This window comes from Vombatus ursinus, unplaced genomic scaffold (assembly GCF_900497805.2).
Source record: "Vombatus ursinus unplaced genomic scaffold, bare-nosed wombat genome assembly UNPS02014784.1, whole genome shotgun sequence".
NCBI lineage: Eukaryota > Metazoa > Chordata > Mammalia > Diprotodontia > Vombatidae > Vombatus > Vombatus ursinus.
In genome coordinates this window covers 24,024,020-24,040,958 of record NW_020954562.1, presented here as the reverse complement: position 1 = coordinate 24,040,958, position 16,939 = coordinate 24,024,020, and the positions used below count along the sequence as shown (strand labels likewise).

At 34.2% G+C, this 16,939-nt stretch overlaps 1 protein-coding gene across 3 annotated transcripts in view; it reads left to right on the top strand.

The window, feature by feature from the left end:
- Positions 1 to 16,939, top strand: part of FSTL5 (follistatin like 5) — an 856,262-nt gene that overhangs the window by 665,332 nt on the left and 173,991 nt on the right. For all 3 annotated transcript variants that reach the window (XM_027866922.1, XM_027866921.1, XM_027866920.1), the window contains exon 7: positions 13,376 to 13,496. In XM_027866922.1, the coding sequence (XP_027722723.1) occupies positions 13,376 to 13,496 (121 nt within the window). The remainder of the gene's footprint in view (positions 1 to 13,375; positions 13,497 to 16,939) is intronic.

Genomic DNA, 16,939 nt, shown 5'->3' with positions numbered 1-16,939 from the left:
CATATAGTGTAAAAAAAAAGTACTTGACAGGGAATCAAAAAACCTGGTTGGGTTTGCATATTTATTCCATTTACTAGTCACATGCCCTTGAACACGTCATTAAGCTCTTCTAAGTCTCAGTTTCCCTAACTATCTAATTTGTACACCAGCATACCCAAAGACTCTGAGCTAATGTGGATAAGGTCAGATCCTGGAGGCTTATACTCAATATAATTATTTTCTCTGTTTGACTTGTTATTTCCACTGGAAACTGCACCAAGAGATCTCCAAAATAAAGTTCAGGAACTGATCATGCCTAGGGTTCTCCATATGTAGGCAGTATTGTTTCTCATTCCTGATCAAACACGAAGAGTGCCAAATACTCTTGGATATGGAACAGACATTAGTTTACTCACACAGAAAAAGGAAAATGATACTAAAAAAATCATGGGACCTCCAAAATAGGTACAGAAAGTACTTAAAACTTTCCTAATTTTCAGTTGTGCTGGAAGGGTATAAATTGTGCTTTTTACATTATATTAAGTTTATTTTTTTCAGCATATAATTACATAGTTTACTCCCTGCATCCGCACTCTCAGACTCATTTCACACTATGGTTGAGACTTTGTAAAAAGTGACCATATTTGATGGTCTTTCTGAACAAGAAATAATCTTCCTTTTAGACTTGTACTGTATGAATAACATACCAGTTTGCTCTTCAAGTAGGGCACAACACAAAATCTATGTGGACTATCCTCTTCTTTCTTTGAAGAACAAACAATGTCTGCTTAAAGAATTCAAACTCTCCTCCACGTAAGAAGCTGATGTGCAGAAACATTTTCCATTATCTACCCTTCCAGTTCTGATGCAAGCATGTCTACATATATAAGTTTGCCATGTGTTTCTGCTGTAAATTGGCACCAATTTCAAAATGAGGAAGAAGAAATCTCTCTCTACTATGAACTCAAGACCAAAATCAGGAAGCTATAGACAGAAAGAGAATGAAAATGATAGGAGAGGAAAGAGGAGAGGGAAACATGAGAAGGGAGAGGAGAGGACAGGAAGGTAGGAGAGTAAAAGTGAGGGGAGGGAAGGGGAGAAGAAAGGAGGGGAAATAAGGAAAAGATAGGGCAAGGGAGGGGAGGAGAGAGCAGAAGACAAGGGAAGGGGAGAGGAGTTGGAAGGAAGGAGAGAAGAGAAGAAGGGAATGGAGGGGAGAGGAAAAGAAGGGGAAGCAAAGAGACAGAAAGATACAGAGAAAGAAAAGGAGATACATACAGACAGAGTGGGAAAAAGAAAGAGAGAAAGAGGGGAGAATAAGAAGAGATTGCCATTTACACAGCACAACAGGAGAGGATTATACATGAAATTACAAATCTATTTCATACTGCTTACTTGATTTATATACCTTAAAGCACTCAATGTGCATCAACCTTTATTATGAAAACAACTTTGGTAATGAAGATTTGATTTCTTTCCACAGTAACCATTTATACTCAGTCACAAAGAAGTGAAAAAGAATCATCCTAACTTTTTGTTTGTTTGTTTGCTTGCTTTTTTCTAGCCCTTTTAGGGCACTGATAATTTTGAAGAAACTCAAACTCAGTACTGAAATAGTGAGTCATCTTGACTTCTTTTATTTAACATATTTTTGCTTGTTTATTCTTTCTTTCTCATACCCATTGCTGCAGATGGCACAACCATCCTTCTATTCACCCAGTCTCAACATCTTTGAGTCATCTTTGACTCAAAGATATGCTGTTAAGTTTTCTCATATCATTTACGCCAACTTATGCAAACAGGAATCATTCCAATGTCATCCATGACCAAAAATAACCCAGGTTCTGCTTGAAGATCAACAACCCCTTATCTCTTCATGCTGAACAGGCCTCTTTGGGACAGCTCTTATTGAGAAGACCCCCCCCCCCTTTTTTTTCCCTTACATGGAAATCTGCCTTTTATAAATGGCTACCCATTGGTTTGGGTTTTATCCCAATATAACAAGATTCATTCTTCTTCCATACAACCTTCAAATACTTGCAAACTGTTAATATGTTCTCCATGAGTCTTCTTTCTACAGACTAAAAACAACCAGTTCTCTGTATCAGTCCCCACATGGTCTTAGTTTATATCCTTTACTATCTCAGTTGCCCTCCTTTGAACCTGCCCTCCAGGTTCATGGTACATTTTTTGAACACTTATTTGTTATTTTCTTCTCCCCTTCAATCATTTCATCATGCACATGGTTTCCATACCATATTCGATTACAAGTTCCTTGATAGCTTCACTTTAAAAAAAAAATTTTCTCCAATCAGCTAATATAGTACAGGAGATGTCACAAACAAAACATTGTGAACAAAATAGTTGTTTCAGTTGAATCAATTAAAATAATTTATTAGGTAATGTAGAGAATATAACATAAATGAAAACTTTTCTTTCACTTTTAGGAGCTTATATATTATTAGGGGGAACTGAAGAGGACTTAATGGAAACAATGATATTTGTATAGTGTTTCTTTTGTTTTTTTTTTAAATCTTATTACTGCCATGTGAGATAGCTCCTTACATAAATTATTATATGCATTTTACAGAGTTTCTTTCTGTAAAGGAAAGTAATGATTTGGCTGTGGGAAATCAGCTAATAAGTTCCAGAGGCAGGATTTAAACCCTTATCTGGTAGTTAAACCTAGAGGCAAGACTTGCACCCTGATTCCAATATTCTGCCCTCTAAACCATCCTTCTTCTTAATAATGGATATATAGAACAACTAGAGAAAGCAGCTAAGTGTTTTATAATATAACCCAAACTGCAAACTGCAGAGTGATCACAAAGTAAAGGAGTAGCCAGACAGGGAAGACTTTCTGGAGAAAATATATTCTTAAGTGATGTCTTTTTGGTGGCAGTCAGTGTTAAATAACTTGCCCAGGGTCACATAGCTAGTAAATGTCTTAGGCAGAATTTTAACTGAGGTCCTCCCACCCCACGGCTTGTGCTCTATCTACTGTGCCGTCTAGCTTCCCCTTAAGTGTTGTGTTGAAGTATATAATGAATACTGTTTACCAGAAAGGAGATGGAAGGCATTTGAGGTGGAGTGAACATTGTGACCAAATATAAAAATTTATGAAAGCACAAGAATTATTTATCCAGTCATCAACATTCATAACCTCCCTGAGTCATCCTTAATTCTTCTTTCTGTCATCCCCCAAAATCAAATAATTGCTAAATCTAGTCAATAATAATTGTGATGTTTCTCAGATTGTTCTATCTTCTGTTGACCTGAAAGGTGGTTAAAAAGACAACGAACTAGGTGATAAGTAAATTCATATTGTTTATTCCCTTAAATTAGCAACATGTACATGGAGCCAGAGTTATAACTCTGACTGACTCAAACAATTTTAGGAGGACATTTAAACCCTGACTCAGGATGTCTGTGTTACTCAGTTTTACAGTCTCCATATGTTTAACCCAAGCATGAGAAAGGAATTTTCTTAATTGATAGGCAAATGTCAGATCCAGGATGTTTGTGTTTCCTTTACCACCATCAAGGTAGTATCTGGGTTAAAAGTGCCTCACTGGTCATAAACAGAAGAATGCTCTTGATCAGCTTTAGCTGTTGACACAGGAAGGGGCATTCTCAGTTCACTCAGGAAGAAAAGATCAATTCAGGTTTTTGGCCTTATTGGGACTCAATTGATTTTAAATGATTATCATTTCTCAGCACTTATAAAGTCACCTTTGTAGTTTAGGCATTCATCATCTCTCACCTTCACCATTTGAATTCCTTATTCCATTCTCTTCCTTCTCCAAACAATCCTACGCATAGCTGCTAACTAATATCCTTTGAATACAGACCTAAATATTGCATTTACCTACCAAATAGTGGCTCTCTGTTAACCCCAAATATAAAATGCAAAACTCACACTGAAAAACCTTGTACAATGTTTTCCCTTCACCTTTCTTTTCATATTTCTTACTACTATCCTCCATGCATTCTCAACTTTTATCTAACTTTATAATTAGCTGTTCTCTGTATACAGTCTTCCATCTCCTAACTTTAGGCGTTTGCATAGGCTATCCACCACATCTGGAATACACTGCCTTCTCATTTCCTCCTTTTGAAAACACTAATTTCTTCACAACCTAGGTGAGGTGGCATCTCCTATAAAAGCCTTTCCAGATAATTATAGTCCATCCTTCCCCATTTGATTCTCTCCTCAAATACTTGAAGCACACACACAGCTATAGTTAGCACCGTACTCTTCTTAAAATTGTATTGTGTTTACTTACTTGGAATAGGATTTTTCCTCTATGTTTCCTAGGTTCCCCTAATAAAGAATTTTTTTTCTCCCTACCTCTTAAGAACTTGTAATTTCTGTTTGTTTGTTCCTCCAGTGATAAACACGGAGTTTTGTAAATAGTTGGCATTTTTTTATAAATATATGTTAGTTTAAATATAACTAAATATGTGATTCTGAGACTATCCTGGCTAGATGAAAAGGACAGTTTAGGCACCCTTAATTAGATCAAGTGAGGATACTGTTAATAAATAAGTACAATGTTGGGATGGAGCTGAGATGGTAGAGTACAGGCAGAAACCCAGCCAAACTCTATCAACATTCCCCTCCAAATAATTTTAGAATAATGCCTTAAATCAGATTTTGAAGCACCAGAGCAAAAAGAAAAGAAAGGTTTAAGATATTTATTTAAGATATTGGAGTAAGATATTTTTCTAGCACAGGACAACTTAAGAGGTTGGCAGGAGAGATCTGTGATAGCAGGGTGGAGGCCTGTCTGGAACACAGGTATACAAGCTGTGGAATATGGAGATAGCAGCAGCAGCTTCAAGAGCATTCAGACCAGATATGGTGAATGGATTGGCCAACTATTCAAAAAGAGATTACAGAAGACACTTTGCTGCCCTGGGTGGAAATTGAAGAATGATTTTCTCATTTTCTTTGTTTTTTAAGCTTTTTTGCAACAAGGCTAATAGGTTTTGCATGATTTCACATGTATAATCGATATCATATTTTTTGCCTTCTTAGTGGGTGGGGTAGAGGTGAGAGAGAAGAAAGAAATTTGGAACTCAAAATTTCAAAAGAAAAGAATGTTAAAAAATAAATTTTTAAAAATTATTTCTACATAATAAAAATATAAATAAATAATATAATATAATATATAAATAATATAAAATATAAATAATATAAAATTATAATATAAAATAAATATAAAAATATAAATAAATAAATAAAATAAAAATTATTTTAAAAAATAAAAACTAAAAAAATAAATTTTTAAAAACTAAAAAAAAGTATCTTTTCTCTGGGACTATTTGTGATGAAGCTGTCTGTGATATTCAAAGGAGTTTCCACACAAGTAGTTTCTCACAAGTGGTGAAATTATAGTTAAAAGATACATATACACACATCAAAGTTGTTATTCTATGATTATATTATTTTGCCTAATTATTTAATTCCTTAAAAATAAAACTGTCTTATCATTCTGTAACAGAAGTACATATACATAATTTACCAGGTTGTGGCAATAACTGAATGATGACATTTTAATATTAAAGAATAAGAATATAAGGTACAAATGGATTAGAGAAATGAGAAAGATAAAGGAAAGAACATTAGCAAAATAAGCAGTTAGTATAAGAGAAAAAACAGGGCATACCACTTAGGATAACAACATCCCATTGATTTTCCATAATAAGTCATTTTTGTAAAAGTGGTAGTAATTAAGTTCCCATTTCCCTTATCAACTGACATATTTCACAGATGCCAAGGTGATAATGTGTTAATGTATTTTTACACTCAATAATGCCTTACAAAGTGTGAACCCCTTTCTTTCATTTGACTCTGAAGGGACAATTGGGCGGGATGAGAATTGACTATATCCTTGGGTGCTTTAAGTAGGTAGTAAATATGAAGAGAATGAAGCAGGGGCCTATAATAGGAAAAGAACCCAGTGCATTACATTTAAGGGTGGAGGAAAGGGTATTTTTTGCCTTCTCTTTTAATAATTACAGTCCATTGACTGTGGTTTGTAGTCATTGTCCAGAAGGATGCTCTCTATCCATCATTTGGAGAGTCATTTTTAGAGAATTTAAGCCACAATTGAGGCAACAGTGACACACACTCCAGTTAGGCACAGAGAGAGGCAGTCACTTGAGGACAGAAATAGTTTCAAGAAATAGAGCCTCTAATAGCAAAGAAAAAATTTACTTTGGTATCTAGAACGAACATGTCCTGACAACTGAGAGTTGAACTGCAAAGAAAAATAGTCTCTGACAGTCTAGTTGCACAATGCAGCCTGCAGAGACACCATGCCAAGGACAGTAGGGGTGGGGAGCTTTGTGAAGACTCTACTAGGAAATAAAGGATATTGATGCTCAATAGTTTCAAAGTCAGAAATTGCCTTGGCCATGTGTATTCTCTATGTGTAGATGATGATAATGATGATGACAGTGACCTGATGATGATGACAGTGCTGGCATCTTTCATTCATATGGTACTTTAAGTTCTACAAAAATTTTTCGTATGTTATTTTATCTGAGTGTCATTACAACCTGTAAGGGAGGTACTATTGTTATCCCCATTTTGTAGATGTGAAAACTGTGGTTGAGTATTAAGTGTCTTGTCCAGGATTATACAATTAGTGACTAAGAAGGGATTTTAACTCCAGTATTCCTGCCTCTGGGTGCAGCACACTACTATGCCCCATAATGACTTCACTTTGTATATATGCCCACACTTATGAACTCTGTGAACATTTGTGGAAGGGCTTTGTTGGGAGAATATTTTTGACTTCTGTCTTACTATATTTGTTTACTAGATAATTTTGACTTGAGTTGTATCTACTTCCTGACTATTAATAGAGATAATACCAGTAGGGTCTCATGAGCCACAGTTGAAGGAATCTGAATCCACAAAGTACCCTAGATCTCTTATGAATTGTAGTCAATCTCCTGGTAACCCCATTTACAAACCTTCAGAATTCTTATATTATGGAGAGAACCTAGAGAGGATACAATACTTGTAATTCCCTTGACACTGATAAGGCCCAGAAGATGAATTCCTTGGGTATATATGACAGAAATTTTACTTGCCAACATACTTACTCAAATGCTATGTTTAAATTGCACATAGAACACACACATATGTATATACAGAAAAACAAAAGTAATGTAGCAAGAGGAATTATTTTAACATCTCCTTAAGTACTCTTGACAGGATCACTGAAGAATCATTTATCTACCTCTTAATTTGCATTTAATTAGGCAGTATATTTTTCAAGCAAGTGTTTTAAATAAAAGTTATTTATTATTAATTGTGCTCCTAGATTTCTCATCCTCACAATCTTTTTTAAATGATGAACTATAGCAGAGGCACAAGACACTTGTCTAACAAAAGAAAGAAGTAATCCAAAAATGCCTTTGTATCATTACCTATGTGATTTATGAATTTGTATTGTTTTATTTTTAGTTGATTCTTAGTAACTAATACATACTACTGACATTAGCCGGGGTCAGAAGCTCAGGGATGGAAGAAAATTAATTTTTATTCAAATAGTAGAGGGCTCATTGAAAAATATATATTTAAAAATAAATTGAGATGTCACTTTGATATCATAGTACTTATGGTTGAAAAATATATGATGATTCTTTGCTGCTTTTCAGATAAAATGGAAACATTTCAACATTGCACTTTTAAAATTAATTTATTATTTATTTTAATATCCTCTCATTCCATCCCCTACCCATTGAGAAAACAAGACAAATGATATCAATTATACATGTGAAATCATGTAAAACATATTTCCACATTAGCTATATCACAAAAAAGCAATAACAACAAAATAAAGCAAGAAAGTTATACTTCAATTTGTACTCAGAGTTCATCAGCTCTCTCTCTGGAGGTGGATAGCATTTTTTCATCATGAGTCCTTTGGAATTGTCTTGGATCATCATGTTAATCAGAGTAGCCAAGTCTTTCACAGTTTATCATCATTACAGTTTTACTGTTACTATTCACAATGATCTCTTAGTTCTTCTTACTTCACTTTCCATTATTTATTCTAAGTCTTTCCTTGTTTCATTTTTTTTCTGAAACTGCCCTTCCCCATCATTTCTTATAATATAACTTTATCAAATTCATGTGCCACAACTTGTTCAGCTGTTCCCCAGTTGATGAGCATCCCTTCAATTTCCTATTCTTTACCACCATGAAAAGAACTACTATACATATTCTTGTACATATAGGTCCTTTTCCTTTTTTCTTTGATTTCTTTGTGGTACAGCCCTAGTAGTGGTTTTGCTGAATCAAAAGGCATGCACAGTTTTATAGCCCTTTGGGTATAGTACCAGATTGTTCTCCAGAATGATTGGACCAGTTCACTACTCCACCGAGGGTTCATTAATGGCCCTATTTTCCCCTCATTCCCTCTAGAATTTATAATTTCTCTTAGGTGTGAGGCGATATCTCAGAGTTCTTTTAATTTGCCTTTCTATAATCTATAGTAATTTAGAACATTTTTATGTGTCTATAGATAGCTTTGATTTTTTTTCCTGAAAGCTGCCTGTTCATATCCTTTGACAATTTATCAATTGGAGGATGGCTCTTTTTTTATAAATTTGATTAAGTTCTCTGTATATTTGAGCTTTATGAGAGAAATTTGCTATATATTTTTGATATTACTTAATTGCCTATGTTATCTTTTAGCAAAATGTAGGTTCCCTGATTATCTATTTTCATTAGGTTTATTTTTGTTTTTGTTTTGTCTGAGATCATGATTGCTACCTTGCCTTTATTACTTCATCTGAAGTATAATAGATTCTGCTACAACCCTTTATTTTAACTCTGTGTGTACCTTTCTGTTTCAAGTATCTCTTATAAACAACAGATTTTTGGATTCTGGTTTATAATCCATTCTGCCATCTCCTTCTGTTTTATGGGTTAGCTCATTCCATTCACATTCACAGTTATGATTACTAACTGTAAAGTTTCCTCCATCCTTTTTCTTCTGTTTATTTCTCTTTCTCTTTTAATTCTATCCCTCCTTAAAAGCCTGTTTTTCTTCTGATTGCTGCCTCCCTTAAATAATTTTCCCTTTTATCATCCCCCACCCCTGCCTGCCAATACCATATCTGTTATCCTCTTCCCTTCCTTTTTCCCCATTGGGTAAGACAGATTTCTATACCCAACTGAGGTATGCCTGTGTGTATATGTGTGTGTATATGTCTTTATGTTTGTATGTATATATTCTCCCTCTTTAAACTAATTACTAAGAGAGTGAGGTTCAGGCATAGCTGGCCACCCTCCTCCCCATATTTTCATCCTCTATAAAAGTTCTTCCTTGCACACCTCTTTTAAATGAGAAAAAAAATCCCCATTCTATTCTACCTCTTTCTTCCCCTTTCTACCAGTGCATCCCTCATTCTCACCCCAGTTGGTAATCATTCTGACATATTAGACTCACGCCCATACCTTCTGTCTATGTAGTTTCCTTCTAACTGCACTAATAATGATAAAGTTCTTAGAAGTTATACAAATCATCTTCCCTTATAGTAATGTAAAGAGTTTTGCATTGTAGAGTCTCTTGTGATTATTCTCCCATGTTCCAATCAAGGCCAGCTGCAACCAATGCTAGCAAGTGTCTCCTGCAATCTCTTTTGGACTAGTTGTCAAACCCCTTACCATCTCTAGGCTAAAGGCCCCTGAAGCAGCAGCAGCAGCAGCAGTAGCTCTCGATCTCTGTTACAGCATCAGGGAGACTTCAGAAAAACCTGGAAAGACTTACATGAACTAATGCTGAGTGAAGTGAGCAGAGCTAAGAAAACATTGTACACAGTAACAGCAACACTGTGTGATAACCAACTTTGATAAACTTAGCTCTTCTCTGTTATGCAATGATGAAAGACAATTCCAAAAGATTTATGATGGAGAATGCTATCCACATCCAGAGAAAGAACTATGGAGTGTGAATCCAGATTGAAACATACTATTTTTACTTTTGTTTTGATTTTCTTTTTCATGGTTTTTCCCTTTTGTTCTGATTCTTCTTTCAAAATATGCCTAATGTGGAAATATATTGAACATGATTGTACATGTATAACCTATATCAGATTGCTTGCTGTCTTAGGGAGAGGGGAGGGGAAGGGAGGTAGAAAAATTTGGAACTCAAATCTTATAAAAATGAAAGTTGAAAATTATCTTTATATGTAATTGGAAAAATAAAATACTATTAAGTGAGAAAAAAAATTGAGTTCCAATCTCTTTTTTCCTTTCCTCCTTCCTTACCACCCTTCCTGAGATGGCAAGCAATTTGATATTGGTTATATATGTGTAGTCATGCAAAGCACATTTCCCCATTAATCATGTGAAAGAAAAAATATACCAAAAAAAGGAATATAAAGTTGTAAAAAAAAGAATCCTTTGATCTGCATTCAGACTCTATCAGTTCTTTCTCTGGGGATGGCTAGCATTTTTTTTTTATCAAAGTTCTTCAGAATTGTCTTGGATCATTTTATTGTTGAGAATAGTTGTCATTCAGAGTTGATCATTATATAATATTGTTCTCACTATGTAGAATGTTCTCCTGGTTCTGCTCATTTCACTTCACATCAGTTTATGTAAGTCTTTCCAGGTTTACCTGAAAGCATCCTACTTGTCATTTTTTATAGTACAATAGAATTCCATCACAATCATATAACATATATCCGTTTCCCAATTGATGGACATCCTCTCAATTTCCAATTCTTTGCCACCACCAAAAGTGCTGCTATAAGTTTTTTTGTACATATAAGTCATTTTCCTTTCTGCTCTTTATCTCTTTGAGATACAGACCAAGTACTGGTATTGCTGACTCTAAGTGTTTACATAGTTTTATAACCCTTTGAGTACAGTTCCAAATTATAGAGAAATAATTCTTAAGCTTTTATTTGTCATGGACCCCTTTGGCAGTCTGGTGAAACTCATGAATCCCTTCTAAGAATAAAGTTTATAATACACTAAATAAAATTCATACCAAAGCAATCACATACATACTTTCATACAACTGTTAACATCACCACGAGAATATGCATTTTGGTGATGGAGGGCTCAAGTCATTGGACCATGGTCTTCCCCTGTTTTGAGGGACTAGTTAAATGCTGAAATAAAGGAAAAAGTGAAAAGGAGATGAAGGAGGGGAGGGGAAAGGAGTAAATGAAGAAAAAAATGTAGATTACAGTTTTATCACTCATGCCATAGAAGAGACAAGTAGGGTAACTACATAAATCAACAGCTGTCAATTGTAAAAGCTACTATGAGTAATAATTCATGTTTACCTAATACTTTATATTTACAAATTACTTATATCTGATTTGATCTTCATAAAAATCTCATGAAGCAGATAGCACAAATATCATAAATCATAGATGGGGAAATAGACTAAAAGAAATTAAGTAAAATTTTCAGTTACATATCTAATAAGTAGCAGAGCTGAGACAAACCAGGTCTCACTTTAAATATAGTATTCTTACATGTGGCTCACTATGACTTCCGTCTTATCTTTTCATTTGCTCTAAGACTTGTGTTATAGGAATATGGGGAAAATATGGGAAAATATTATTATTACATGTTGAATCATTAATGTTTATGAATGTATTAGGAGGCCAATCTCTAAATTGTTCTGTTTTTTTTTCTCCAAACAATAGAAAGAAAGTAATTAACTCATGGCATAGGTAGGATGGAGCAGTGGGACAGATATTGTTTTTGTAGTCAGAGGACCTGGGTTCATTTTTCAGTTCTGCCACATACTTCCTCAAGGGTGGCCTTGAGGAAATTGTCCAGTTTTTTAGGCACAAGTTTCTTCAGTTGAAAATTAGGGGATTGGTATTATTTATGTTTAATATCCCTTCTACATCTAAATCTCTAGTCATATGACCAGGGATTAAATCTAGACCCTGCTCTTTACTGTGTTTACATGTGATCATGGATGGAACAACCATTTCACTTTAATTTTTTCATTTGTGAGAATTTGTGAGGAATTTGGATTAGGTAACCTTTTACATTCCTTCTAGCTATCACAGTCTACATTCATTCCCTGATACATAGTTAGGTGGCACACTGTGGTCCTGGTATCAGGAGGACTTGAGTTCAAAATCAACCTCAAGTATTTACTAACTTAATCTCTGTCTGCCTCACTTAACCTCTGTCTGACTCTGTTTTCTCACCTAGAAAATTATGATAATAACAGCATCTGTCTCGCTGAGTTGTTGTGAGGAACAAATGATATAAAATTTGTAAAGTATTTGGCACAGAATCTATAAATAGTAGGTGCTTCATAAATGGGTATTCTCCTATCCTCATCCCCTAGCCCCAGGTAGTGTGCTTGATTTGCTCTGGTTGTCTGGTCACAGGAATATTATTAAATTGAAAATTTATATTGGTAGATGTCAAAAATAATGGTTTCCATAGAACCAACATAGTGAAAAGGCACCCAGTGGAAATAGTATTGGCTGAAAGTAACATTTCTGCTAACGGAATTAGCAAACTTATTTTACAATAAATTAATAGGGTAGTTAGTTGCTCAGAGGCCAGAGAAAATCCTACAGAAGGTGATAGCATTCTCAATGTTCCCAGAATTTTTCTTTTTAGCTTATTGACATCTATCAGGACCATGATGAAGATTGCTCACTCATTCAGGAAAAAAAAGGCCAAAATTCAGGAAACTTGTTGAACAATAAAATCTGTCACTTTCTCTTTTAAAAGAACAAAGAAAGACCAAATTGTGAGGGTAGAGTAAGAAGCAAAATATTACATGGAGGTATATCATCCTGGATCTTTAAAGGATAGAAAATTGCTAATGTGAAAAGTGAATGTACTGTAAGCAAGCTCTATTGTATTCATTTTCCCTACAGAGAAAAAGGCAATTTTGATGCACTCTCAATATTGAAAGCTTAAACCTGTATGGGAATAAGTAATCCCGGATTGAATTACTCCATATGCAAATAAACTTCTTCCTTGACACCTAATCAAAGATCTATTCAAGGAATAGAGGAGTTAGCAATAAAATTAGAAAGAAGTTCTTGTAAATAAAACAAGCTTGCTATTTGACAAGTTCTAGGGAAATCTCAAGGTCATTTGATTTATGAATGATCAAGCTTAGAGGCATAAAGATCCCTTGTCATTCTATTCATGAAAACAGCCACTCCAGTTTATTCTGCCTCCTGATATTTCCACAGATTTAAAAGGGAAATGAAAAAGAGTTTATAAAGCACCTACTATGCACCAGGAAATGCATTAAACACTTTACAAAACTCACATACACACACACACACACACACACAAACACATACACAAAAGCCTATGACTGTTACATTGTAGTTCACCTTATTTTCTGTTTCTTTCCTATAGGATTTTGGAGATGATGGATCCCTGTACATTACTAAGGTTACCACCACACATATGGGGAATTACACCTGTTATGCAGATGGCTATGATAAACTATATCAGACTCATATCTTCCAAGTAAATGGTAAGAAGCACATTGTTGCAGTAATTATGTTCCTTGGTTCACTGGATTAAAAAAATGTTATGGTTGACTAGGAAGAGAATATAATGCAGTTTCATTTCTAAATTCTCAACTAAGGGAATATAGTTAAACAAGGATTGTTTTAAGCTTGATGATCTAAAAGTAAACAATTGAATAAAAGATGCTATTTTTATATAATACAATATTCTAATCTCAAATTAAAGTTTCATACATTTTATTATTATCTTTTTAGTGCGCAATAATTTTGAAGTGGACAATTAAAAGCATGGACAACCTGAATTCTCTTTCCAAATCTCTTTTTTTAGCTATAAAACTCCAAACTCAGGGTTTCTTAAAAAAAAAAAGTAAAATGGCAAATGGAGTTTTAGCTGCCTTAACCACAAAAGTAGTTCAACTGCATATTTGGTTAATTGCTTACTAATTGTTTAAATCCAGGAGAAAGTTGCCACCTTTCCACACCTGTCCCTCCCCTTGACTCAATTCAATCACATAGTCCTGAGCTAAGAAACATATCGTAGCTCTATTTGACGTTATTTAGAAACTAGATTGTAATTTTGCCCCAATTGATATAAGATACTATGAAAATTAATTTTAAAACATGTTAATAAATTTCATATTTCCCCATATTAAATTAGTACTATTGCCAATAATTAAAGATGATGATTCCAGGGTTAATTACTATTGATGTGGCTATAAGGATCAGCAAAGGGCCAACAGCATGCCCATGTGAAAATTCTTCTTTCTGATTTATGTGTCTCTTGTGTCTCTTTGAAACAATGTATAAGAAAAGAAATAGCTGAGTATGATAGGAAAAAAAAAAAGCATTGGACTGAGAATGCAGGGTGCTTGTTTGTATTCCTTACTTGGCCAATAACTAGCTATGTGAACTTCTGGGCAAAAAAAAAATGACCCTTTTGAACCCTTCTCATATATAAAATTAGACTATTGGATTTAGATGCTCTAAAATAGAGGTCTTGACGTGGACTCCATAAACTTGTTTTATTTTTTTAATTGACAATTATATTTTAATATAATTAGTTTCCTTTGCAATCTTATGCAGTTGATTTTATGCATTAAAAGCATAAAACTTTCTGAGAAAGCCATATGTGTGCATAACATGTACAAAAAGTTTAAAAATTTCTACTTAAGGTCTCATTTAACCATAAAATCCAATATTCTAATAATATATACCACAGCTCTTGTTATAACAAACATTTACCAAGTGTCTGTTATGTGTCTGTTGTTAGGTACTGTGGTATTTAGACATGAAAGACTTCCTGTATTAGGTACTGGGGCTTAAGACATGAAAGGGGAGTTATTCTGGACCATCAAGGAGGTTTCTTTCTATAGGGGGGAAAAACAGCACCTATGGCAAAACACACAGAAGCAGGAAGAGAATAGTACAGGGGAAAGAATTTTTACTCTGGAGTCAGAGGGATTGGGTTCAAGTTCTTCCTCTGACACAAACAACCTATGTCATATTAAAAAAAGTCTTAAATTCCCTTAGCCTCCATTTTCCTTATCTGTCAAATGAGGGGTTGGACTAGTTGTCCTTCTGAGGCCATTTCCAGCTTTAGATCTCATAATATGATGAGGGTATATCCTATTACCTAGGTATACATCATAAAACACAAATGTGATTTTTTTGGGAGAGATAAGAGAGAGCAATTAGCAACTGAGGGGTTCAAAATATGATGCTTCCTGAGCTGGGCCTTAAAGGAAACTAGGTGTTCTGAGAGGTTTAAGTATAGAAGAACTGCATTCCATGGATGTGCCTGTGCGATGGTATGAGGATGGGAAATGGAGTATTTTGATTGAAGAAGAACAAGAACATTTTGTCTGGACCAGGGCTGGGGGGGGGGGAATAAGCATTTCTGTTGCCCCTACAGTGTGCCAGGCTCATAAGATAAGAATAGGTAAGATAATAACAGTAATGATAACAATAATGATAACAATAATGATAATAATAAATGTAAAAATATTATATCATTTGATCTCATTTGATAATAGCATGCATAAAGGTTAATGTTTTTATATAATAAGGCCAGAAAGGTCCTTTGGAGACAGGTTATGAACGGCTTGAAATGCCAAAAAGAGGAATTTGTAAAATAAAGTTATTGTCAAAGATCCTTGATTAACTTAATACACAGATTCTAATTTATTTTTTTACTCTAGACCCATTTATATTCTTAAAATTCATTGAGGACTCCAAAGAACTTTGATTTCTGTGGGTTGTACCTATTGATACTTACCATATTAGAAATTAAAGTTGATAAAATTTTTATATTAACTCATTTAAAATAATTATTAACTCATATATTAATATAAATGTGATTTTTAAAAATGAAAAATAACCACATTTTTAAAAATAGTAAGAAGAGTGGTGGTCCCTTAAACAATTTAGGAAAATACATATAGAAGAATAAAGGTGACAGGACGATACCTTAAATTTAAATCAAGTCACAAAAATCAAGTTACAAAAAATTAGAAATCAGTTCTAAAAGCATAGTCAATATACTCTACCATTCCTGTATAGTTTCCCAATTTATTTATTTTTTGTGATATTTTTGCCCTTGATAACTTAAATGTTATGGCAGATATCTCAGTTCTATTAGCCCATTCATGTATAAAAATAGAATGTAGGAACTAGGGAAAATAAGGATGATGTTGATATTCAAGGGCAGGAAAAATTAAAAGATTTTGATCAAGGAATATGTAAGTGCACTAAATCTTCAGCTAAAATATTAGAGAGATAACGATTTATGCAGGAAAGATCATGAGATGAGGAATAAGAAGACTTAGTTTTGAATCCTGTTTCTTCTACTTACTTCTTTGATGAATTTTAAAGACAGCTAGGTGGTGCAGGGACTAGTACAGATTGAGTCAGAAAGACTTCAGTTCAAACGTAACCTCCAACATTTACTTGCTGTGTGACTTAAGTCAAGTGCTGTGTGACGCAAGTCACTTAACCTCTCTTTGCCTCCATTTCCTCATTTGTAAAATAGGGGTAATAATAACACCTACCAGAGTTGTTATGAGGATCAAATGAGATGATATTTGTAAAGCACCTAGCACAGTGCAAGGCACAGAGTAAGCACTACATAAATGTCATTTATCTTGATTACTTTAGGTCGATTTGTAATAATCACAGAGTCAATGGGACTTCCTTACTGTAAATGAAAAGGTTGTATTAAGTGATTCTAAAGTTCCCTCAAACTGTAGATATATCTCTCCATGACCAGCTTTTAAGTTCTGCTTCTCACATTTACTAGGCAAGTGATATCTGGCAACTCACCTCACCATTCTGATCTTCAGTCTCTTCATTTTTATAATGGTTAAAATAATGCTTCAGTTACTTACCTCACAAGATTACTTCTGTCTGCAACCTGCAAGTACTATGTAAATGTGAAATTTTTTTTACATGG